The 26511-nt window shown below is 38.4% G+C and overlaps 2 protein-coding genes across 3 annotated transcripts in view; one reads left to right on the top strand and one right to left on the bottom strand.

The window, feature by feature from the left end:
- The first annotated feature begins 4146 nt into the window (after positions 1-4146).
- Positions 4147-20809, top strand: Crbn (cereblon). Of its 2 annotated transcripts, none has more exons than XM_050149416.1 (11): positions 4147-4239; positions 8192-8307; positions 8952-9154; positions 9892-10041; positions 13225-13384; positions 16497-16559; positions 17445-17529; positions 17924-18039; positions 18511-18575; positions 19212-19343; positions 20162-20809. In XM_050149416.1, exons 1-11 carry the CDS (start codon positions 4173-4175, stop codon positions 20340-20342), a joined length of 1338 nt encoding a protein of 445 aa, XP_050005373.1. In that variant the 5' UTR covers positions 4147-4172; the 3' UTR covers positions 20343-20809. The 2 variants fall into 2 exon arrangements, with proteins under 2 accessions (XP_050005373.1, XP_050005374.1); XM_050149417.1 differs by having other exon boundaries at positions 4158-4239; positions 8195-8307.
- Positions 20695-26511, bottom strand: part of Trnt1 (tRNA nucleotidyl transferase 1) — a 14854-nt gene continuing 9037 nt past the window's right edge. The window contains exons 3-6 of the mRNA XM_050149407.1: positions 25137-25263; positions 23142-23335; positions 22145-22398; positions 20695-22002 (exon numbers count right to left, since the gene is read on the bottom strand). Coding sequence (XP_050005364.1) covers positions 21754-22002; positions 22145-22398; positions 23142-23335; positions 25137-25263 — 824 coding nt within the window. The 3' untranslated portion in view covers positions 20695-21753. The remainder of the gene's footprint in view (positions 22003-22144; positions 22399-23141; positions 23336-25136; positions 25264-26511) is intronic.

Here is a 26511-nt window from a genome sequence, read left to right as displayed (position 1 = left end):
AGCATCGGCCTTTTGCTGTGTGCCAGTTGTCGGACTTGGTACCATATCCTCACTCTGATTAGTTCCACAGTACTTAGCATTATCATATAACTGCCTATCACATTCAGGACAGCAATACTGCATGCAAGCTTTAGCTTAGGAGTGATGGGCTAGACCATGTAGCCTAGAAGTTCGGCAAACTATATACTCAAGTTTATATAGAATCGAAATCACTTAAAGCTGTATTCTTTGAGGTTATTCCTGTGGCTAAATGAAACATAATCAACCACGCATGAAACTGGAACCTTTTCTCTGTCTCAACTGTCCCACTGGATTGGTTTATCTCCCATCTGCCAGTCCCCACAACCACTTATAAAATAATCACTTTGAGGCTTAATATTAATTAAAATTTCTTGGTCAATGCCTTAGGCTTCTTACTGACTAGCTCCACATATAAATTAAACCATTTCTAATAATCTGTGTATCACCACGTACTCCATGGCTTACTGGTAATGCTCTGGCATCGTACTCCTTCAGTGGTTGGTGGTGTCTCCCCGACTCTATCGTCTTTTTCCCTCTATTTGTCTGCTTGGGTTTCCCACCTATCCATATTCTGCCCTGCCATAGGCCAAAGCAGATTCTTTATTAACCAATGGAAATAAAACATATTCACAGCATACAGAGGGGTATCCCACATCACACACATCCATGAAAAATATGCATTGAACCCTGTCCTGTGGCAAATGTTGCTTATATGAACTGATCCCTGATGTGGGAGTGTCATATCAATCTGTTGATTTCATTGGTTAAGTAATAAACACACTGCTTGGCCTCATAGGTTAGAACATAGATGGGAGGAGTAAACAGAATAGAATTCTGGGCGGAAGAGGAAGTGAGGTCAGACTCTGCGCTGCTTCCAGAGAGACCGGACAGCCGCCATGCTCTGCTCTCCCTGGCAGCTGCAACCCACGATGGACTTAGGCTAGAATCTTCCCGGTAAGCGCACCTTGGGGTGCTTACACACATCATTAGAAATGGGCTAGTCCAGGTGCGAAAATTAGCCTGTAAGGGCTAGAGTTCATGGGCCAAGCAGTTCTTAAATGAATACAGTTTGTGTGTTGTTATTTCGGGCATGAGCTAGCCAAGTGGCCGGGGTGTTGGGGACGCAGCCCCGCCGCCGCTTCATATTTCAACAGATCCCACTCCTATGATGAATCTTATTCTTCCACCCCAGCTTAGACAGAGCCCTTGGATCTGCTTTAGTCAAGTAGGCATTGCTATGCTTCACTCTGAAGTGATGGCATTTAGATGGCAGTGATTCATCCCAAGCCTTTACCTTCTCCTTGTGGCAGCTTGTGATTGTAGAAGAAAATTTCAGCAGGGAGGTGTTGCAACAGGAAAGTAATCTAATGATGGAGAGCCCCCATGTGGATGTTGTTTGAGCAAAAAGTGAACCTCTGCTGCAATGAACAGCTGGTGTTTTGTCATCGTAGCAAAATATCAAACGACTTGAATACAGTCAACTGTTACACATAGCACTATGAAAATGGTCGCAGAGAAAAGTGTGGACCTTATGAGCTAAAACGTGAGGGAGTAAGTGGAGCCTGAGGTCCCTTCCTGTGCTCTGCTCCCCTCTCTGCAATGATCCTCAGCTGTGGTGGGAGTGTCACGTGCCTTTGGGAATCTCCAGGTGAGTCAGGTGAAAATAATTTTGTAGAAAACTTTAAAAACCATCAATTGCTCAGCACCTTACCATCTTGCAAAATCCTCACTACTTTTTTTTACCTGTCAAATCAGAGATGGATGCGGTGGGAGGAGGTCTCACTAAATTGAAACCTTAAGTATTGTCCTAAACAATCATTTTTCACAAATAACCCAAACTCTGTGGAAACTGCGTAGGCTCTGGAGGACCAGAAAATATTACAGCAGCTGTGAAAAAGCTGCACATAACTATTTCTTCAAACCCTGCCTTATTCTACATATGGCTGAAATATGAGAGTCATTAATAAAACTGTTGACACTGAAGAGGCTATGAAAGATGCACTGTCTCTGATTATAGTCCGGCTTACAGAGCAGGCTTCCCCCCTTTCTCCCCTCTAGACCTGTGTAGAGCAGACAAGATATTTTAATCCACCTGTAACTTGGATTTACAGTCTGGGATGCTCAAGTACACAACTCACAGCAAGAGCTGCCAGACACAGCCCTTGACAGAAGTACACACACCAGCGTATGATCATGGTTTGTTAATACTCAGGGCTTTGATCCAAGAAGCACAGTTGCTTAGGTTCTTTTATCCAGTGATATTGAAAGATGAAGGTATAGATAGATGAGTCTGTACTAAAGGGATGAAATGGAAAAAAAATAAGATGATGAATTTGAATGGAGGAGAGATAGAAGAAGAGAAAACAGCAAAAGACATACAAATGAGGGTTCTGATGCTAGAACATCGCAGAGAGAGAGAAAAAAAAAGATGGGGGGGCTGTGCTTTTCTAGAATTACAGTGGTCCTTTCTTGCCCAGACAGTTCTTGATTGACTAGGGGTCCCGACAATTTTAAGGGCACTTTTGAGAGAAGCATAGAAACTAAGAGCTTTCTTACTTAGAATCTAAACACTTAGGGTTAGGGAGGTACTCAGTTGGTAAAGTGCTTGTTGTTCAAGGACCCGAACCTAACCTCAAGAATCTCTATATAAATATTTTTAATCCAGACGCGATGGTAAGCTTTACTTGTAATACCATCCAACACTGCAGAGGCAGACAGTGGATCCCTGGGACTCACTGGGCAGTCAGCCCCACCTAAGAGTTTATTCCCCAGTCAGTGAAAGGCATTGTCTCAATAAACAAGGTGGGTGGCTCCTAAGTAATAAAACTCAAGGTTGATTTTTGGCTTCCACACTCACTGGCATACAAGCTCCCCCATGCACCGAAAAGTGTTAATTCACACATGTGCAAACAGACATAAAATAGAAACCAGATGCTTGTTATACATAGAAGATTCTACAGAGAATGTATTGAAATTCAGCAAACTCTGTCTACATTGACCCTGGGCATATAAATGTGTTCAGATATGCACATTTGTGGATCATTTGGCTGAACTCTTACTTCCTTCTTTCACACTCACCATCTCTTCCCCTTGCTCCCCTCGGCACATGCTTTTGGGCAGCCTAGACCTGAAAGACCCTTTCCCTAGCTGGAACAATACCTTAGCACCACCAGCTCATCACAATGCCTCATGCAGCTGCTTCTTAACTTGATCACAAAAGGCATCAGGATTGTATGTGTTATTGCAAAGGACACAGCTTGGACACGATTTATTTTCTGGTTTTGACACTGGGTAAACTGAGTCCTGAGGATATAAAATTGGCTTGGCCAAGGCCACAGAGTGATTCAGGGTCAGGAGGCAGAGCGATGTGGGATTGACTGCGGGCACTCTTGCAAAAAAGGGTTGCAGGTTGTGACTTTTCAATGCCACAAATTTTCTGCCAGTCAAAAGTCTGAAAACCTCAGACTCATTAGATTTCTGTGCTTCTTTTTCCCTTCCTCTCATTCTCCACCACCACTACCACCACTTCCTTCCTTACGTATACTACGTCATTCTGGTTGTTTGTTTTTTTTTTTTTTCAGTTTTTTTTCCTTCAGTGAAAACTTATTGGAAAGATGTTAACTGTCAGTGCTCAAACAATTCTCTTCTGGCATATTTTAATTGCTTTACCACACATTGGTTCATTTTCTCTTAGTGAAGCCATTATGACTGGGCATGATTATATCCGGACAGTTTTACTTCCCAGGTGACTATCTGACTTTTGCTGTTTCTGCAAGCCTTTGCCTCTTACTGATACATGTTAATTTTGAGCTGTTTATGAAGACTCCTGAAACTGTTTTAAAAATTAGTTGTATCCCAACTGTCCCTGGAAAAGTCGATGTCTTTTCCGAATATTCTTTTCCATACTTCCTTTCAGAAGGGAATGCTGTATAAGGAAGTTTGTTTAGTTAAGGTGGACACTAAAAACTCAGCTTCACAATCTTGGTTGGGTGTTCACGTGATCATTTCCAGCTCTCTCCGCTGTGTCGCTGACCGCCTGTTGGAGCCGCCAGGGGGCGCTGTGGCCCGGGCGCGAGGCGGCAGCACGCAGCGGATCCTCCCCCTGCGTCCCGGCACCGCCCTGTCCCAGGCTCCTTTGCGGGTAAACAGACATGGCCGACGAGGAAGATCAGCCGGACGCTGCGCACAACATGGGCAACCACCTGCCGCTGCTGCCTGGTAACCTCCGGGACGGGCGCCTGGCCATGGGTGGAGAGCGAGGTCCGGGGCCGACCCTTCAGGGAGGACAAGGACAGCAACCGGGGTGCAGCGGCGAGTCGGGGAGCTTCTCATGAGCCCCGACCGCTGCAGCTCAGCGTCCTCCACTCCCCGGCCTCCGTCTCCTGCGCTGTGGGGGTTGTTGGGGCGAGGGACTTTCGTCTCCTAGAGCAGGGACCCAATCCTTTGCATCTTTTTCCTTGGCAAGCTTCCACGGAAATGCTTTAGAACCCGGCGACGTCCGAAACCGGGTTACATTAGTAGCCGCTGCGTTTCCTGCACGTCTGTCTTTTAATAAGACTGACAGCTAATATGTACTAAGCACTCACACGTCACGCGCCACGAAGTGAACGCTTTGCATGCGTTTCTGCTTTTGCTGCTACCCCTGTCACCTGTTCAGAACCTTGCTTGTAGAGGAGAGATGTATCGACGAGTTGTTAAATGTCTGTATAGTTTAGTGATATGGAAGGTCACACAGTTGTAGAGACAGCTCTGCGGGGTGCTTGTCAGCACCTCAGGTATCGTTTTATATATGGCTATCTGTCTGTCGAGGCCATATTTGGTGGTTTTTCCCTGGTATGAAAATAGTATGCTTGCATATTATCACTCAAGGGAGTGGTATTACCAGTTTCTCTTTCCTGTTCACTGTATGCCCCTATATACGTTGCAGTACTGAATATTAAAAGGGCATGAAGTAGTGGTCCATACTATTCCTAGAATGCTGTAGACAACACAGACTTTTACCTGAGGCTTTAGGTTATAAACCTGGCAGTGTGTTAGTATGAAAGTCGCCACCGCACACACCATTCTACTTGAGGGTTCACAGTTGTGGTGAGGCTAATGAGAATAATTATAATCTCGGGTGCAGTTCATCTAGGGCCAGACAGGCAAGTGCTGTTAAGGTTTAGGGGGTTGTGTTTCATTCATTGCTATGCTGGATTGAATACTAGGGTCTCCCAAATACTCTTGAGCTGGGTCTCCAATTCCTCCTGTGATTCGTCAGAGATAGGGACTATGCTGGGGTTAGAGGAATCGAACAATCTTGTGATACAGATTTACTTAGGATACAGTTGTGAACTAGGTTAGCTGTAAGTTGTTGAAAACTTGCATCTTTAGTCATTTGAGTTAGGAACTTTTTGTGGGTTGTAAAGAAATAATTTCAGGTTTAAGTTAGTCACCTCAGGAAAGGTGTCCTTTGGGTATGAATCTGTTACTAGGTAATGGTTTAGCCTGCAGGAGGGAAATGCTGGGTGCCATGCCAGGGCATAGAAGGCACTTTTGTCTGAGTCACTGGTTGTTTGTGAAGTTGTACTCGCTGAAGTTGGTAAAGGTAGGTAAGTCATCTTTCAGCAGAAGAGATGCCAGCGACATCAGCTCCACTGTGGATGTGCTTAAGATTTAAGGAGAGTGGCAGAGTCCAAGGAGGGTGTTCATGTTGTGTTGGCATTCACCAGAGGCTGCTGTGAGTGTAGCAGTAGCTCTGAAAAGTCCCTGTGTGTTTTCTCAATTTAAGATGCTGGAAGTAAGCGACTCACAGATGTTGTAGATGTAGAATAATGGTTTTCCAAATTATAAGAGTTCAATTTCTGGGAAAACTTTGGGTTGCCCCCTGAGTCCATGTAGTGTAAGCTGCTTTGGAAAGTGATCATCTTTAGGTGCTAAAGAAATTGCCTAACATTTTAGGTGTGAAGAACCTACCCTGGAAAAATTAAGTGCTCAAAGATAAACATTTCCAAGTGGGAGAAGTGGCTTTTAGCTTTGTTTATGAGACTGGACACCATACATAACAAATCCCTTTAAAGAATAAAAGTAGAAAATGTCAAGTGTAAATTTTGTATAACTGCCGCCCTTGAATTCATAGCAGATCTTTTAAGCTTGCTGTAGTAGAGAAGAGAATGGGTCTCTCCAAATGTCAAGTCAAATCTATGTTTTTTTAGGGTTGCAGGTGAAATAATTACATTCAGAATGTTTCTCTCATCATTTTAGCTTCATCTTATCTGTTGATGAAACTTTCCTATTGTCGAGAAAAACATGTTCAGAAATGTCAAGCATCAACTATCTGCATACAACTTAAAATAATTATGTTCTTGTCTCTGACAGAATATTATATCTAGGAATTCATAATAAATACAAAGTTCTAGGCATTTACTTTTTTGTAAAATCTTTGTGCTGTTAGGAACCTACTTACAGATGGCTTGATAGAAAAAAATAATTTCACAGTGAAAAAGCTGACCAAGTTGTAATCAAATCTTATGCATTTAAAAGTTTTGGAGGAGGATATGTATATGTGTGTACACACACACACACAAAGTTTAGTGGGTTTAGGATCTCATTTAGGCCAGTGTTTCAAGCTGGAGAACCCCTTGTAAGATGTACCTTAAGCAGTACAGGGTATTTAGCAGCATGCCTGACCAATACCTAGTCTGGATTTCCAAGATTTTTCTAGTTGTGACTGTCAAAGATATCTTAAGACAGTTCCAAATATCATAAAGGGACAAAATTATCCTTGGGTGGAAAATGCAGCCACAGTTGGCAGGAGAAGAACAGTTCCTATGAGATAGAGTAACACATCTATAAAGTAGCAGTTTGTTTTTTTTGTTGTTGTTGTTGTTGTTGTTGTTTTGGGGGGGGGGCTTTCATCTCTGCCCTTGGTAGCACCAGGTTTTAAAGTAGATCAGCTTACTTTTCAAATTTAGAAAAGTATGTGCAGATAGAGTTCTTAAATCTCCTTTAAAAATGTATTTTTTTCTTTCTGCCAACATTTTCAAATTTAAAATGACAAGGCAATGTCTGTATGAAAAGAGTGGCAAACATTTCATTTTTAAATATGATGGTGACTGCCAGGAGAGGCGTCATTGGGACAGCAGTGCCCTCTGCTAGGTTTTAATGGAATCGTTTTTCCAGTGTAACCAGCAGATTTTTCTTGCCTGCTTATTTCTTCTTGCTTTTTTTCACAGAGGAACTTCTTACAGCTAGAGTTTGAAATATCCTCAGAGATGAGTGTGTCCAAGCCTTCATTTTTTCTTCAGATAAAGCAGCTCAGCTTTAATCAGTTGGAATTTATTACATAAAGGGTCAGAATTATTTTGATGGAGAAAGAGAAAAATATAGGAGAATTACACATAATCTAGCTGTTTCCCTTAGACGGCTGTGCCTGGTGATCTACTGTCTAAAAGTACAGTGTGAAAGAAGGGAAAGGGAATTTTGCTGTGAAGGAGTTTGCGTGCTGTGTCCCAGCAGGTGATCGGGGGGAACGTCAGCCCCTAGGTCAGCTTGACTGTATGTACCCCTGATATGAGGTGCGGAAACACAACGAGCCTCAGCTGAATCCTGAGAGTTCCATCAAGCTGATCCTTACTGAGGAATGCTGTGTAAAATACCTGATATGTACTCTGAATGATCTGGCTCTCCCTAGACAGGAGGGCAGAGGCAGCAAAAGAGCCATGATACCTAAATAGAATGTGATATCCTGGAGGGGAGTCTATAACAGGATATAGAAATTAGCTAAAATTCTAAAGAAATCCAAAAAGATAAGGAATTTAGTTAATAGTAATATGCCAAGTTGCGACAAGATCCCAAATGAATGTCCAGTGCTAACTGTGGAAGAACATAAAGTCTTGGCATACTAGAGTTCTGTTTTTCCAACATTCCTGTAAATCTTAACATGTTCTAAAACGGTTGGTTTCTTAAATCGGGGAAAGGAGGAAGGCACTATGGTGGTAGAAAAAGCATAAGGTCTCTTTCTGCTGCCCCTGCATGGCTGTCTTTGTGTGAATGTCTTGCCTCTCAGGGCGGGGCATGTGAAAGCCACAGAGCTGCCTTAAAAAAAAAAAAAAAAAAAAAAAAAAAAAAAAAAAAAAAAAAAAAAAAAAAAAAAAAAAAACTCATTTTTTTTTTTCTATTTCTTCTTCAGCAGAGAGTGAAGATGAGGAAGATGAAATTGAAATGGAAGTTGAAGACCAGGATAGTAGAGACGCCAGAAAACCAAACATCATAAACTTTGACACCAGCCTGCCAACGTCACATACAGTATGTAATTTTGCAATTGAGCTAATACAGTAGATGGACCTTTAATGTGCTTAGAGTTTCCTAAATGGCAGTGACTGACTGAAGGATCCCTGCATATTAGCTGACCCTAGAACTTGTGGATGAGAATGGGCTCTTATCTCCCAGTACATAAGAATGTAATTTTACAAACTGAAGCAATGCAATACTATATTCTCCTGTGATTCTTGACTATTTTCTAAAATGCAAACATACAGTCTTAACTTTTAAACTTATCCTGGGTGTGCCTCTTTGAGGAATTGTCTTCCTCTGAACAATTCTACTATTAACTAAGCCACCAAGAGTGTATTCTTGGTACTGCTGGGATGTGGGGTGGAATTCTGCTTACTAGCATTCTGTCATGAGTTGTCATATTTTGACACAAAGGGGTTGTTGGTTAAAATAAGATATCTTAAGTTACAAAACACTGAGACATTCTTCATAAAAAATTGGGAGTTCTAATAGACAATATTAGATCAAAAATTAGAGTTTGATGGAGGTGTCCTTATATAACCAAGCTTATATAAATAAATGTGTGTGCTCTGTCTATGTAGTTCTTTGACTCTGCTCTACCCTTTAATCTGCTATGGTTTATTAAGTGTCCTGACTCTGTGTGTTTTCTTGAGTAGTATCTGGGCGCTGATATGGAAGAGTTTCATGGGAGGACTTTGCATGATGATGACAGCTGTCAGGTAATTCCAGTCCTTCCTCAAGTGATGATGATCCTGATTCCTGGGCAGACATTACCACTACAGCTTTCCCACCCGCAAGAAGTCAGCATGGTGCGGAATTTAATCCAAAAAGACAGAACCTTTGCAGTTCTTGCCTACAGGTAAGAGGTTAGGTGACCTGTGGACTGTGCTGCCCTCTGTGTTGTCACAGCAAGGTCAGGGCGGTAAACAAAGCCAACTGGCATTTTTCAGAAGATGTTGGATTAGAGTGTGAAGCGAGCAATTTGTCAAATCTCAAATTGGGAATATTATTCTCATTACTTTGTAAGTCAGACATTTACTTTTACAATTTAGCTGTCTGGCTGTTGAAAAGCTTGCATGCCTTTAATGGGAAACCTGCCTGGAATGCGAGTTCAGAACTGTTTTTATTCAGACAGCTAGGATTTTATATTTCATACCGAGGTTACTTTTCCCTTTCAAAACTCACAAAGTTGTACCAATACAAAACAGTGGTAAACTGAAGCGGTACTTCAAGTAGCCTTTGGCAAATGAAGGAAATGTGGTGGAGACAGGAAATGGAAACAGGAAGCCTCCCATCACCCCCAACACTCCCCACACACATGTGCTTAGCGCTGCTAATTAGCAGCAACCATCAGTGTCTAACAAAGTGAAAGAATATGTATGTTGTGAAATGAGTTTAAAACTCTTTAGCCCTAGGTTATTTCAGTGACTCTAAAACTCTACCCTCATTCTAAATTGCTCTCTGGAGCCTCCTGTGTTAGCTTTACAGTGAAGGTTCACTGCTGTAAACTGCTTTCCTGTCTATATTGCTTTTGCCGGTTTTGTGTATTTAAAGGCTAAAGCTGAAAACTCTTCTTGTACATTTTTCTCTTGGAAGTAATGCGCAAGAAAGGGAAGCACAGTTCGGAACCACAGCAGAGATTTATGCTTATCGAGAAGAGCAGGAGTTTGGAATTGAAGTAGTGAAAGTGAAAGCAATTGGACGGCAGAGGTTCAAGGTCCTTGAACTTAGAACACAGTCAGATGGGTAAGACACTTCAACCTCATAGAGGGAGGTGGTTTTGTGGTCATTTGCTATTTTATAGCTTCACTAGTTGTTCTCTTTGCCTTCTATGGTGATGGCCATAGTTTCCAACCCTGATGTTTAGCAGACTTCCTTGTCCAGGGTAAACTATTCAGGCTTCAGTTTTGGCCTCATCTCCTCTCCCAGGATGTGACTTAATATGGAGTGTGACTGTGGCATCGTTTAAAAATTATTTCTAGGCAACTGCAATATCCCTCCGGGTTTGAAACCAGTAATATGAGGCATGGCTTTTGGGGGACTGAAGAGCTCTCTGCAGCACAGGAGAATAGAAGGCAAAGGCTGTGCTCATTGTGTTCCCCGGGACAGGGGTGGCAGTGGCAGCATTCCTGGGCTGTTTGAAAGCTACACTGAGTACATCTGCCAACTGCTACCCTGAGCTGTACCAGCCACCGAGGTTTGTGGCTGTTTGCAGTGGGAGTTCTGTATCATCCCAAGATGCCTTGATATGAAGAATGAAGAAATGCCATTGTCGCTGCCCTGTGTGACATTTACAAGATTCCTGGGAATCCTAGTGCAGTCACATAGTTAGCTTTTTATATGATCAGCTATTTTCTTTTCCCATTAAATTCTGCTAATTACCCCTCTTCCTAAAAAGGAAATGAATTTGAAGTAAGCATTTCTTTTTCCTGGTATCATGTCTTAGGCACACATAGGAACCACTGTCATGTCTTAGGGGATAGTCTCTGGGGTCTATAGTTAGTTATAGGGGATAGTTGTAGGGAATCTAGTCTGTGTTCAGAACTGAAAATTCTGTCATACCTTTTTATTTCATATGTCATCTGAGCACAGGAAGGTTTGAAGGTTTTAGGGATCAACAAGAATGTGAGCTGCATGAGAAAAAGATTTGTTGTTTGTTGTGTTCATGTTGTAAGCAGCTGTAAATAGTCATGCAGAAGTGCATGTGGTCAGGCAGCATTTCGGGACAAGAAAACAAGGATATTGGATGGGGTGTCCCAACTTGAGGGGCTTTTCTCCTGGTCCTTGCCTAGAACATTTCATTGTATAGACTCCAAGTCTTAAAAAGTTGTATGACTGAAACCCTCAATAGACAAACTGCCAGAGAAGTGACTGAAACTTTTATGGTCTACATTTAGGACAGTGTTAGGTGAATGAGTACAAAGTGATCTGGGTATTGTGGTATTTTGTTACCGTGGATCTTGCTGACAACAACAGCTTTTAATTTACTTCCTATATACATTGAAGTTCATACAATTTGATTTTCTTTGACTATTATTTTCTAGATAAAAGAAATTGAGTTGGGAAAAAGTATATTTCTGTATGTGACTTTAATAATTAGTTGTGTAAAACTCTAAAACACAAGCTGGAAGAAGTCACTGTGAGAAAGTAGTTCAAGAGACACGGTTACAATCTAGTAAAGACCAACATCACACTGGCAAATGTGGACTAGTCCTAGAAAGGGGAGTTCTTTCTAGTATTCTATAGACCTAGTATATATTAATTCTCTAGTGTTCCTTAGACCTTATATATATGTGTTCTTTCTAGTATTCTATACACCTAGTATATATTAATCCTTTTTAGTATTCTATAGACCTACTACATATTAATTCTTTCTAGTATTCTATAGACCTAGTATATATTAAAGCCTCTCAAAAAAGATGTCTCAATTTGAAAGCCCTCGTGGATTAAGATTTCTTTGCTTCCACTCCCACCCTGGTCTGAGACCACCGTCACTTAAATGACGAATTTAAGAAACCATGAAGGTGGTCTAGGGCAGTCTCTTCTTTTTGCAAATGAAAATAAACTAAGTCCCAGTGAGGTTACTTGTCAAACATTGTGCAAGTAAAAGAGAAACAGATGGTTTCATCCACATTCTGACTCCCAAACTAGCTGTTGACCATTATACCAAAGTTTCTCCTTAGCACACTGGGAACTTAACTCTATGAAATAATCTGTAGTTTAAGATTCACTTTTTTCGTTTTTATTTTTGACCTAAATGATACTGCATAAATGAAGTACAGTGTTTGCTTCTAACCTTTCCTATTAAAAGTCTCTTTTTCAAATACATAGACTTTTTAAAAAAAATAACACATAGAAGGGTATATTTGACTTGGTGTAGGACTCTTCAGAAATCTTTCCTATAAGTATACAGAAAAAGATTAATATCCTGTTGAAATTCTGAGATTTTTTTTATATAGCATATCTGAAATAAGTAAATTTTAGTCAAAAAGTTTGAAATATATATTACAAACATTTTAGCTGAAACTTATATTAGAGTAACATTTGATTTTTGGGGGGAGACAAGGTTGTTTCTTTGGGTTTGCAGATTCATTTGGATGTAGATGCTCCTAGATTTTCTTTACACATTACCCATCTATATCTGTAAGTAGTTTCAACAGGCATTACAATAAATGCAAAATCTTAAATTTTACAGTTTTCCCCCAATTTCACATTCTTTTGTAGTCTGTTATAAAATCATGTTGTTATAATCATAAAGTAACTGTCATAAACACCTAAGGAAGAACCAACACACACATACACACCCACCCCAGGCATGAACAGGACCACGAGGGCTTCCTTTATCTGTCCCTAGTTCTGCAGACAAAGGCCTGGCATGATAGAGAGGACACTGGTTCCACATTGTCTTTGGTGCAATGAAATTTTGTCTAGAAACAGAGAGGGAGAATATGTATGTATGTATGTATGTATGTATGCTTATCCAGTTTGTGTGTGTGTATGTTTATGTCTTTTCCTTTCTCTACCTGTTTGTGCTGCCTGGATATTAATGACAAAGAGTGTGTGAGCCTAGAGACTTGGGGATGGAGAGTTACCTAAGAATATCTATGAAATTAGATGTGTTAGGATAATCTGTAGGCTCTATGCTGAATTTTTAAAATAAATTTTGCTTCATTTGTGCCTACATACTTATCTCAAATGTATAGTTTCTTTTGATTCTACAAGTGAGAATGAAATCTAAATTATCTCTTATATTTTATATTAAGATTTATTAAACAATTGTTTTGAAAATTTCTTATACACATACATTACAAATATAGTATTTGTTCCATTTGTTTAAAGTGGGGAACTTGGAAAAAATCTTATTTAAAATTATATCAAGAAACTAACATTATATTTTCAAAATGAACAACATGCTTCTCTTTGTTTTAGAATCCAGCAAGCTAAAGTGCAAATTTTGCCAGAGTGTGTGTTGCCATCAACCATGTCTGCAGTTCAGTTAGAATCACTCAATAAGTGCCAGATATTTCCTTCAAAACCTGTCTCTTGGGAAGACCAATATTCATGTAAATGGTGGCAGAAATACCAGAAGGTGAGACACTAATTTTTTTATGCATCTTCTAGAACTGAAGACAGGTTGCTTTTAAAGAGTCACAGCTGTCATGACATTTTCTAGACACTGTAGCTCACTTGGTCATAGGCAGGTTTAAAAAATAGTTCACGAGGAGTTATTTATGAAAGATAACTCGCAGTAGTTGTGAAATGTCACACAATTCTTAGACACTGTTGGTATTATGCTTATCATGTATGTATTAATGGCCTGTGGCCCTTAATTCCATAGGAACCTTAGAAAACTCTAGTCACATTATTTGGCTTTTGAGTTAAATGTAGCCTTGAAGAAGGGACAAGATTGTTTGGGCTGGCATTCAGTGACAGTAGAAAAGAACGCTGTCCTTAAACTTTTCAGAGGAAAATTTTTGTCAGTTGTTTTGCAGCATGCTGCTGATTGCGGCAAAAATTGACTTGTGAGGGTAAGGCATTGTTTGTTTGGTGCTGGGAATGGAGGTCAGTGGTTGGAGTCTTGCCTAGAAGAAAGCCAAGGGTGCTTGTTTTGGCATTACATCTTATGTAGTCCATTGGCTACATAAGTTCACCTCTGAGGAGAAAAGCGAAATCGGTTCTGCTTCATGGGGAGATATGTACTTCACAGTAGGTGTATGTGTAAATAGCTTTAGGTATAAAACATGCTTCTTAAACTGATGATTTCCCCATAACGAAGAAATGTACAATAATTTCTAAGTTTAGATGTTGGGTTTTGGTACTTCCAAAGCCTTCAAACTTGCTCTAGTTTTTAATGCTCTAGTTTTATAAAGATACAGATATTCATTTTTCTTGCACCTTATGCAAAAGGATATCCACTACTGTTGACCTTCTCTTTTACTAACAGTGTCCTACAGGAGACTCCTCTGTATCTTTTGATAGACACAGCGTCATTCCTTTCTAAAGCTGCAGCAGGCTGCTGTATTTTACACTGGTCACCTCTGACACCTACACTAAGTGTACAGATACCCTTTGCACAGATACATACATATGCTCAATCCTAATAGTGAGATGAAGTGACAATGTGGGCTTGTAGTTTTCCTTATAAAGGAGTTATTTACCTGCTGGTATTCATTGTTGCCACGGTTTCATAGTTAATATACAACCATGTTTGTTGATCTGGTAAGTGTACCTTGTGGGTTTAATTTTAACTTAATTTACATAATTACTTATAGCAGTTTACTTAAGGGACTTGTGTATTTCTTATGAAGTTAGGAAGTTTTTATCCGTATTTTTTCCCTAGTGGCCCACCGGTTTCTCAGAACTCTTTGACAGTTGTTATCTTTGTAGTCACAAGCCTGTTTCGTTTGTCACGTTAGTGTTGGTTATGGTGTGCTGTTTTTAAGGGGTCTTTACTTAATTCTATTTTAGTACACTGCCTTAGTGTTCTAAACTGTAACTAATAACTTCCCAAGGGAGGACACACACGATTTTTCTATTGATAATGAATTTTATGTAAACAAGAGTCCATGTGCAGTTTATCCAGCCTGTCACTGTTTTCAGGTGGCTTGTCTTTGTTCCATTTAGTTTCTGAGAGTTCAGTGATTTGAGGGGCCGCCTCAGACTAGATTAGTTTCATCTTTTACTTCTTCTGATACTGTGTCAGCCTACATGTACTGTGCTGCGTACGAATTCTCACGTTCACAAGCACTTTGGGTATAAATGGGGCCTCTGGCCTTCTCACTGCCCCCTTTTCAATGAAACTTTCTAAGCTGTTTCTAAGATAGGTGTAGTCAGGTATTAACACAGAGAGATTTGTGAATTTTTTTTCATGCCTTGCACACATACTATGCATAGATATTTATATATCTACCACTAGTTTATCAGTCACTAGAATAGTAAAATCCTACCAGCTCCCATTACTAAGAGAAATTTGGTAAAAGAAAAACAAAACCTGTCAATTTCCAATTTATTTAACTAAATTTTATCATTTACTTTGTTCACAATAATAGATAAAACAAAAATATCTCTGGACTCCATGTAATGAAAGAAGTCTGTGGAATGATTTTTAAGGGTTTTTTTTTTTTTGCTTTTCCATTGTCCTATTAGTTTCATTGCCAGTTTGATTGGCCTTTCATCATTTTTAAATTTTTTTTTGCAGTTTTGTTTCAAAGATCATTATGCATGCTATCAGTAGCAATCTGTTCCATGAACAACTACAAATTCTATGAAGAGTCTGTTCTTAGTCCCTTTAAGTTCTTAAATTTGGTGGCTATTGAAGTCTGGCCCATTTTACAAAGTAAGCCTTGAGCAGCACTTGTAATCTGCTGAAAGTTAACAACAGTATCCACACAGGATAGAAGCCCCTCACAGTGCTGAAAGTCAAGAGGGACTCATGAATGTAAGAACAAACAGTTCTGCTCCCTTCAGTTTGTGTAATTACTATTAAACATTAAACACATTTTTTTGTACATAGAATTCTTAGACCCAGAATAATTGGAATAAAGGTTTTTAGAAGTCCTTTTCTTCAATAGGAATTGAGACTCTAGTTTGCTTGTAGGTTGGGGCCCTGTAATGGGATGGCAAAAAGAATCATGTCCCCTGTAATTGAAGAATTTCTTTGACGAAATTACCAAATAAAATACTTTATATATTTAATATGTATTATATATAGTCTATCACACTATTCAGACAGTAATATCCTAGGTCTTCTATTCATTCTCTACCACTGGCCCACCCAGAACAATGAACAGTCCTGCATAATCCATCCGTGGTAAGTCCCCCATGTTGGCATAACACTTCTTATTCTTTTATATTTGTTAAGCATAGTTTGTAATACACGAGTATTTATCATTGTGTTTCAGTTGCTGGCATACTCAGTATAGTAATATGCCAATGGAGCTTGCAGGTGTATAGTAACCACCCTGGTGCTCTGTGTTGAATGCTGTTTTTGACGAGCATTTCTCAGAGTGCACTGTCATTAAGGTGTTGAAAGTGTTTGCCATCTATAAGAATGCCTTTCCTATAATCACGTACCATAAGATTGTGAATACATTTCAGATAATCTATCAGTAAGCTTTTAAAAATTAGAAATTTTAGGTGTTACTGTTTGTAGTATTTGTACCTTTCCCTTGAATTTTCCTAAGTGACACTTTTTGTTTCAGAGAAAGTTTCACTGTGCAAATCTGACTTCATGGCCTCGCTGGCTGTATTCATTATATGACGCTGTAAGTAACTTACCAGTCCTGACTTGTATCTTAGCAAAATAGGATGACACATTTTTGGTTACTGAAATTATGGTCATGTGAAGGCCACACTATAAGAATTCTTACATCAGAATATTGTTTTCCAAACAAGTGCATTCCAGTGTATCTCTGTATCATTAGCATAGTAACTGATGCATCTACACAGGCTTGTGCTATCAGTTAAAAGTACGCACTGACAGGGGCTAGCAAAATCACTAAGAGACCGAATACTAGGATAACTTGAAGAATCTTGATTTGGAATACAATGAATGCCTTCAAAGCCCAATCAGTTGCACTGTTGTTTGAGGCAGATGGGCATAATAGAAACTATTACATAGTAAAGATTAAACAAATATTACTTGTATTTCTTAGTGAATCCCAGCCAAGAAATCTAAGGAACTGGGAAAATAAAACAAGTAATTTGAGCAAGTATGATGTATGTACCACTAAAAGAAAACACAGTTGCCCTCTGCCCTTCAGTAGCTCTTGAACCTTACAAAGGCACAGATGCAGTCTGCAAAAAATGTTAATGCCTGGAAAGATAGATAGCAATTTTCTGTAGTAACTAGTTGCTAAGTGGGGTGTGTAGCAAATGCACTGAGCCAGGAAAGGCTTGGGAAAGGTCAGAAGAGAAGCCAGTTCAAGCAGCAGTCTAAAACAGCATCCAGAGGCATTTAGAATCACATAGTCCTTGGAATAGACAGCCTAAGAGTGAGAAGCCAGGGAAGTTGACCTACTTGCTAGTCAAAGGAGTTAGAGGCAAGCAGTTCCACCTGTAAAAACATTGTGTCTGGTTTCAGATTTAGTACCAATGTATGGTTTTTAAAGGGGCTGAACCTTATTGTGGTTACTTTTATTTTAAACCAGGAAACATTAATGGATAGAATTAAGAAACAGCTACGTGAATGGGATGAAAATCTCAAAGATGATTCTCTTCCTGCGAATCCAATAGGTATGGCAAATACTACAAGCTGTGGTATGTTGTTGGAAATTTTTTTTTTAAAAAAGCCTTTAATTCAAACTCACCTTTTATGAATTCTGAAAAGGCATTTGTATCTCTTTTACTTTGAAAAACATTTTTCAAGAAATTAATATTTTAAGCAATAGAATCTATTGTTAATTTTCTACCTAAACTTGAATTGCAGAAGTGGTTCTCATGTAGACACTTCCTGTTCTTTATAGAGCTTTTACAAGTAAATCTGGCTCCAGAACTTAGCTTTGTCATTTCTACATTTGTAAGTCAGTTTCATTCAAGTATGTTTGACTTAACGGAAGGTAGCTGGAATATAAGTATATATTAATGATTCCTAAATTTAAAGCCTGCATACCTCTCCCTGTCTTTTAAGACTTTTCTTACAGAGTAGCTGCTTGTCTTCCTATTGATGATGTGTTGAGAATTCAGCTCCTTAAAATTGGTAGTGCTATTCAACGACTTCGCTGTGAATTAGATATCATGAATAAAGTAAGTAAAGATGACATGTCTGTTGTGTGGATTGTCACACTGTTGAGATCAGAAGCTACTCTATTGTATAGGAATACAGTCATATACTGGAGAGGTACTTGTTTGCTTCTTCTGGTTTGTACTGAAAAGCTTTTCTCAAATCTGAAATGTTCTGTAATTCAGACCATTCCAAATCTGGGGGTTAGGATGTTTAAACAATCAAGTCATATACACACACACACATCATATATATATATATATGTATATACACATATATATGTATATACACACACACATGCAGTCAGTATACCTTTGAATAAGTTATAGTCAACCTGAAAATCTGAATTTTTGCAATCCTTAAATAATAATCCTAGGCTTCATATAAATTTATCAGGTTGGAAGTGTGACATATAAAAGCCAAGACATTTGTACCCTAAAGAAGTTTATTCATGATTTGGGTAACATGTCTGTTTTTGCACTTCAACTTTTTAGTGTACTTCCCTTTGCTGTAAACAGTGTCAAGAAACAGAAATAACAACCAAGAATGAAATATTTAGGTAAGCTCTTTATTACATTTAGTATAACTCTCTCAATACATTTTCAACTTCCTTTAAAATTTTTCTTCCAGTGCCTAAAAAATATACTCAATAAAGAAAATAAACACAGGGAGTTAACTTGGCTTGGGTAAGGCTGTCTCCCGGGCTGAAAATATCTACAATATATATACAATATATTTTTCCCTCAAGATTTAAGCTTGAGGTACTGTATCTTCTGACAAGATGAGTGCTTCAAGCATTATCTTTCAACTACAAATGACCAAAATAGGGCATGCCTGAATATGTGTTAATGCTGTGATACAGGAGTTTAACACTTTGATGAATTCAGTAGAATTATAAAATAAGACAGTAAATCAAGAAAGGAAACTGATGTCTTCAAAGCATCTAACTGTCCAAAGATGAATAAATATGACCTTTTTATTAGGCTTTTTAAACAATAGTGTTTACCTGGAATCACCAAAGAAAATTTTCAAGCAAAAACAGAATACCTGCCAATCTCTTGTATATACAAAATTCAAAGATTAATATATATTTTATATATTGAATAATATATATATATATCCCAGGAAGGAAAAATTGGAGTTACTGTTTTTTTCTTTTCACTATCTTATTCTTCATACTACTTCTTTGTTACAGTTTATCCCTATGTGGTCCAATGGCAGCATATGTGAACCCTCATGGATATGTACATGAGACACTGACTGTATATAAAGCTTCCAACCTGAATCTGATAGGTCGGCCTTCTACAGTACACAGCTGGTTTCCTGGGTAATGTGGTTGTGTTCACTGTTTTTTTATTGATTCCTCGTTTAGTCTTCAGTGTAGCGTCTAGAAATGATACAAAACAAATATGGCAGGAATAATTTTAACTAATCTTCATTTCATCAATAGGTAGAAATGAACTTGGTGTGTGTGTATCGTTGCATATATTAGGGTAAAAAACTGAAGTATCTGTCAGCTCACTGCAGAACTTTATGATCCACTGTAACTACAACTATTGGTTGATCCACTGATAGGTGATTCAAAGGCCTTAAGCAGGGACATAATGAGATGTAAAAACCAGAAAATCTTGGTTTATCTAGCCTGCTTTATTCTGGGCCACACCTTTACTTTGAAAGTGGCAGAGGAATTAGGGATTAGTGATTTTACTGCACCTGGAAAAAAAACCCTCTTATTTAACATCATTCTTGAAGACTGTAAAACCAACAAATTATGTTAATGTAAACTCTAAATGCAGAATACTCCAGCTGAGGAAAATGGTAACTTGCTAACTTGAGAACAGAAGTGCCTTATTTTCAGGGAGGTCATGGGCTCTTTCCTTTACATCATCTGTATCTCCAAGATTGCTGTTCTCTAAAAATAATGTAGTAGAAAGCAGTGAGGTTAAGCCTGGACCGATGCAGTCCTTTGCAAACAGCAATATAAAGAAACTTATAGTAATAAAATTATCAAATCATAGTATCAATACAGTATTGGTAAGGTAGCTTTGTAAATTCATGAGGTTTCAGAGAAATTTCCTGACAAGCCTAGATCAAAGGTTAAAATAAAAATAGGTTGCTTAGCTTGTGTTTTCCTTCACTTTGTAGGTATGCGTGGACCATTGCCCAGTGTAAGATTTGTGCGAGCCACATTGGATGGAAATTTACAGCCACCAAAAAAGATATGTCACCTCAAAAGTTCTGGGGCTTAACTCGCTCTGCTCTGTTACCCACAATTCCAGAAACTGAAGATGAAATAAGTCCAGACAAAGTAATACTTTGTTTGTAAGTGTATTGTAGGAGTAACTTCCTAACAAATTATTTTCTCAAGTCAGATCTGCTCCAGAGGTCACTGTCTCTGATATGTGTATAGTGGTTACAGCATTTGACTACCAAGTTCAAGAGCACACTTGTTCAGAGGATGAAAAAGCAGAGTAAAACACAAGGTTGGATTCAGAAGTATCAGCTTTAGTAGCTTGGAGCCATTAATTATCCTGTTGAATATGTGTCATTGATGGGATAAGAAAACATGTTTGAAATGATGAGAAGGACTATGGAACAGGATTAGGGCACAGCTCCACTAAATGATGAATGTTCCTGAAGCTCAGTTGGCAAGCACAAGACAGAGGCAAAGCAGTGTATATTATTTTGAAAGGAACAAAGTCCTTTTAATTTTCTTTAGCTTGTCTGAGATACTGATTTGTAAATTTTGAAAATATTAAAGAGTAAAATAAGCAGTTTGAACAGAAAAAAATAGCATTTTGTGTATTTGCACTATTTATTTGATAACCGTCATGTGTAAGACCCTTTAATTAGTAATATATATGCATTTAAGTGAACAGTATATCTTTCTGGGATTACGTCCTTTAGGAAATAAAGGTTAAAGCAATTAAAGGGCATCTTTAAATAAAACTTACCAAAACTTAATACCTATGTCCAAACCTGCACTTTAGTTGAATTATGTAAAAGTCAAAAAGTAATTAAGTAAAATTTAAAGTGAAGTACAGTAATAAAATGTAACTCAATGTCACTTTTTAAGTTCCACTTGAGTTCATTTAAGCTGTAGTCATAAAGTGAGGGAATTCTGCTTTTCCTTGTGCAGTGTACTGTCATGATCCATACACTGTTTACCATTACTTGCTGACAGTACTGTTTAAAGGATAGCACTCCATCTGTATACTTCCTACATGCTTAGGCAGGTAGTGACAACAGAAGGAGCTCCATGGTTAAACTCCCTCTTATTTGGGCTTCGTCATGAGTGATTTTATCAAACTCTAAGCCATATCCATCTAATTAGTAAAACAAATACTTGTGCTCACTATCTGTGGGACCTGATAGAAAGCTTTGCACACATAAGGAAATCACAAAGTCCTGTGTAAATGAATGGCACTGTGGATTAATTTTAAAACTCATCGAACAGCTAAGACAACATTAACTAGTTATTTAACACACACAAGTGTTGACAGTTACCACATCCAGTCTAAACAAGTGACAGCTACAATTTTCTCATTGGCACTACTCCTAGAGACTTGGAGAATTCAGAGTTAAACCTGTATTGAGAGGACATAGACTTGCTCAGTTTTTCTATACTGATATACAAGAATTTTTTCTTGCTGTTGTTTCTTAGGATTTAAGTAAGAAACAGAAGGAGATAAAACCAGTCTTACCGAGATTTTCCACTATTTCATATGGAGCTCATTTTAGGTCTTCTTTATATAACTCAGAAGTTCATCTTTTTCCATTTGGTAACCACTTTTCTTCCACTGTTCACGCAACTGCTGTAATAGGGCTCCAATTTCCTTTCCTGAAGAAATACCCACTTTCCGGATGTCATGTCCACTCACGGGGAATGGCGGGACAGACCACTGCTGCATCTCCTTGAGCAGACCATGCTCTCCTTGGTACTTCAGCAGCTCACATACACGGGCAATTGCATCCGGTTCCCTTGACTAAATAACACACAATTTTTCACGATTAAATATTCACAATCTCATTCCACTATTTACTTATATAAAGTCTACAGTTAGAATAAAAAATGCTTCTCTGGTTAATGAAGAACTATTTTTATGACCAAACCTAATACATACTTACATCTATAATGAAGTCTTGATATGGTTTCAGTGGTTCTGAACTATCTGTTGCTTTAATCAAGTCTTTCCTGTTTTTAACTATAAATAAACCCAAGTTTTTCTCTTCTTTTGAAATTTTCAATCTCAAATCCAGTTTTGTGACATCATCTTGTACTTTGAATAAAGAGGCCAAAAGAGTCATTGGCTTTGGTGAAAAACCTTCAACATTTTTACTGACTTTGTTAAATTCCTCTAAATTTGCATTAGCAGGTAAACCTGTATGGCAAAAAAAAAAAAAAAAAAAAAGACATTGTTTTTATTCATAAAACCCTAGTCATTGTTTTTAATTATAAAACCCTCATTTGTCTCTCATACCACGTAGTTTTGTGGTTTTTTTGAGGCTTTCTCTGTATAGCTTTGGAGTGTGTCCTGGAACAGGCTAGCCAGATCCTGTCTGCCTCTTCCTCCTGAGTGCTGGGCTTAAAGGCATATGCCACCACTGCCCAGTCCACCATCAAGTATTTTTCCAGTAGTATTCTTTTTCCACTTTTTTTTCTCAGCCCTTCTGTTACTCTCAACTCCTAGGAAACCCTATCATGTTCTTGTTTTCCCTAGCAAGATGTAGCAGGAGGCTCAGGAGCCATGGTCACGTCAAGTGCACAGCAGATGCTTTCTCATTCATGCTCCTGTCTGCACCCACTCCTTGCTCAGTAAGTCTGTGTTCCTGACTGACTTCACTTCTACATATTAAGTTTTCTTGTAGAAGGAGTAGCTAGGTCTAACTGCTTTTTGATGATAACCCACTTGTAAAGCCAGTAAGTGGCACAGCTTCATCAAATCCAAGTGTTCACTGGATTTACCCATAAATTGTTAACCCTTAATCCCAATGTTTATCTTAGAATACAATTTCCCCACTAAAAATTCCTTAGCTATATAACACAAAACATTTTACCTCATGTACTTTAAACTAGGTCTTTTGTTGCTCAAAATTTTTACATAGTTGTATAACCTATGCTCACCTATGTGAGAAGCCACATCAAGATCATAGATCAGGTGGATCAAATGGTTTACATGGTTCCCAGTGAGAATTTTCTTCAATTCTATCCAAATCCTCTCTCCTGATATTCCAGCCAAGCCTTTGGCATTTTCTGCAATCGCTTCTAGAGTCTCAGGGTCATGGTCACCAGGTTTGTCCACAATTCTGCCATAAAACCTGTAAGACATTTGACATGTGACTTTTTTTTTCTTTAAGGTTTTTTAAAATGTTTTATTAAAGAGGAAAAAACCCAAGACAAGCCTCAGAATTTTGTTACTTCTATACCAACGTCTATCACCATATAAAGTATTTTTCCATTTTTTTCCCGGGGTTGTCCCCTATACATCTAGGTGATGGGTCAACAAAACATAGACAGTGCGACAATTTCAAAGTTTTGCTGTTTGGTCTGTTTTTGACAGATTGTTTGCATATACTCACTTAGAAAACTTGGATTTATTGACTAAATACTTATGCCCTGCTACACAGTATGCTGAGTGGGCCCAAAAAGTGGCCAGTGAATGTTACCAGATGCACACTACTCAGGTCGGCATTTTTTATTCAAGGTTAGAATTTGGATTTTTTTAATCCCTGGTAAGAAACTATCAAGATAAAACCTACAGAATGTTTGTAAATGTCACATCAGATGGGGCATTATAGAAGGAATTCAAAAATAATTGCAAAATGTATAAATGATCAAAAAGTCTATGAATCATGTTTAGTATCACTAGTCACCAGGGAAATGCACAGGAATCACTCCAGGGAGAATGGCTCTTATCAAAGGCAGCAAGTGCTAAACAAGTCAGACAGAAAGACACTTGTAAAGCTAAGCAGAAGTAAACTAGCATAGGTACTGAAAGATGGGGAGAATCCTCTGAAGACAAACAGATCGACAATGGTTTATATCCAAATAAAGTCAGGTCAGTATGAGGTGACCCCGGCTCTCCTGTGTTCCCTGTGGGTCACTTTTGAAAATAAACTGCTGATCAACTGTTAGAAAATGTAGCGCATTGAATATGTGGTACAGTGGCCTGAAACTTATGGTTAGCCAAGGCTGGCCTTGAACTCATGACCTTCCTGCCTTAGGATCCCTCAGTGTTAGGATTATAGGCATATGCCACCACTCCTGATGCAATATCCCGTCAAGTATAGCAATAGATGAAGCTAGAGATGACTGTTAAATAATCTAGACACAAAACGACTAGAAATGCATAATCTCGTTATGTATCAATGTAGTCAAAGAAGGTGAGTCTAAACCGAGGATCAGCTGACTCATCAGTGGGCGCGGATAATAGGTACACACACGAGATGACATCCTCATCACTGATGCAGACTGGAGTAATACAGATAATCAAAAAGCTTGAAGGAATATGATGTTTTCTCAAACATGCTATGTGTTTGAGGGCAGACAGGAGCTTTACCTTAAATTACAGTGTATCACAACATTACATATACATGTATAGAAGTTGAAAGTCATGCCTACAAAAATTAAAATCACTGCTACCCACAAATCTATCCATGCATCTTACACTCACCAAGTTTATCCATCTTTTAAGTATATTTATCTATATTCTGATTTATTTCGCCACTCATTTAATAGCATTTTCTTTTTGTCAATGTCGTTCTGTGGTGAGGCATCTGAGCAGGTCTGTCCCAGAGCATCTCAGACTCTGCAGCTCTGTGAAGGCAGACACTTTAAGTCATCCTCACTGTGATCAGAGCACCTAGCACTGTGCATGGTGAGGACTCAAACCACAATGAAGCAAAATACATTAATAACTTAAAGCTTTTATATAGAATATTCCATAAAGGATGGTTTATGTACATTTTCAAAGTCAAAGGGTGCTACCTCATCACAGAAGACAGGTACTTGGGGGTCTCTATTTTATATTTCTACTGATATGCACAACACAAAACAGGATTGTGCTCATAGGGGAAAAAAACCTGAAATTTTCTGTTGTTAAAATTTACAAATTCTTACCTGAAATATCTTAAAATTCGAAGATAGTCTTCTTGAATTCTCTGGTTAGCATGTCCGACAAATCGAATTTTTTTATTTTTTAAATCTTCATAACCATTAAAATAATCAAACAAGGTACCATCAAAACCTATTCATTAGAAAAGAGGGAAGAAAAATCATTGGCAAGAATTTAGAGTGGGAAGGAAAAAGAATCATCTGAAAACTACCACACAGTAAAAATTCAATAAGGCTAAAAATTAGAAACGAACAAAATCAATTTACTAAATTCGTATAAAATGGGAAGGAGGGGAAGACACCAGACAAGCTAATTTTCATATTAATACAGAACACCACCAGCAATAAAAACATATATTTGTAAAATATGAATAGAAGGAGAGACCCTGCCTCAAAAGTATTGGTGGAAAGTAATACAGAGCACTCAATACCATTTTCCATCCTCTGTGTACATGCATACATGTGCATATACACATATGCATACACCCAAAAACACAAATAAATCTTAAACAGAAACATAGTAATATAGTATACAAAAGCTATTTGAAAGTAAAAATATGCTTATTGATAAAAAAAAGAAGAAAGCCAACATGCATCTTACAGAAAATTACAAGCTTCAATAATATTCTGGGGAAAATATATCAGTACCAAAAGAGGCTAATGTCTCATTTCCCTAATATGCAAATGCTGTTTTGAAATAAACAGACCCAAGATGGTAAAATACCTATTATCTCAGCATCAGGACCCTAAGAGAAGAGTTTTTAAGATGGCCTGAACACATCCTCAAAATTGAAAATAACAAAAAGCAAAACAAATAAAACACAGGTTAAAAAAATAAAACCCAGCAGTCTTAAAAAATAACATTTTAACCTTAGTCACAAGGTTTTGAAAAGCTTTTCAGATTTCTCTCAGACTGGATAATATCTGGCAAGTCTTTAAGTGTTTCTGGGCTGTTTTGGATTTATGCATAAGAATCTTGATTTATATGACAATTTCCAAAAGTTCCATATGAAAACAAAGCAAAAATGGAGAAAAGAATGCTAAAAAAGCAAAGTAAGACTATAGCGTGTATCTTAAGATCATGTTCTAATACAAGCATGGCAGGATGGCTAACTCTCCCAAGCTACCATGTACAGGCCCCTCATTTCCATCTCTAGTAATGCAAAAAGAAACAGGGAGGGGTGATAATGCCCTTGGAAGCAAAGTAACCAGCCATTAACATCCATACTATTAATGTTTGAACCAGTAACAATTGAAAGAAGCCTGGCGGTGGTGGCACACGCCTTTAATCCCAGCACTTGGGAGGCAGAGGCAGGCGGATCTCTGTGAGTTCGAGGCCAGCCTGGACTACAAGAGCTAGTTCCAGGACAGGAACCAAAAG

This window comes from Alexandromys fortis, unplaced genomic scaffold, assembly GCF_014885135.2.
Source record: "Alexandromys fortis isolate MF-2015 unplaced genomic scaffold, M_Fortis_MF-2015_v1.1 scaffold_48, whole genome shotgun sequence".
NCBI lineage: Eukaryota > Metazoa > Chordata > Mammalia > Rodentia > Cricetidae > Alexandromys > Alexandromys fortis.
The sequence above is the reverse complement of the archived record's forward strand: the minus strand, read 5'-3'. Positions and strand labels throughout refer to the sequence as shown.

What these genes read in the sequence shown, in the direction of transcription:
- Crbn (XM_050149416.1), top strand. Translation starts at nt 4,173, where the DNA reads ATGGCCGACGAGGAAGATCAGCCGGACGCTGCGCACAACATGGGCAAC. An exon ending in CCACCTGCCGCTGCTGCCTG is followed by an intron (nt 4,240 to 8,191) that starts GTAACCTCCGGG and finishes TTTCTTCTTCAG; the next exon opens with CAGAGAGTGAAGATGAGGAA. An exon ending in GGTGGCAGAAATACCAGAAG is followed by an intron (nt 13,385 to 16,496) that starts GTGAGACACTAA and finishes TTTTTGTTTCAG; the next exon opens with AGAAAGTTTCACTGTGCAAA.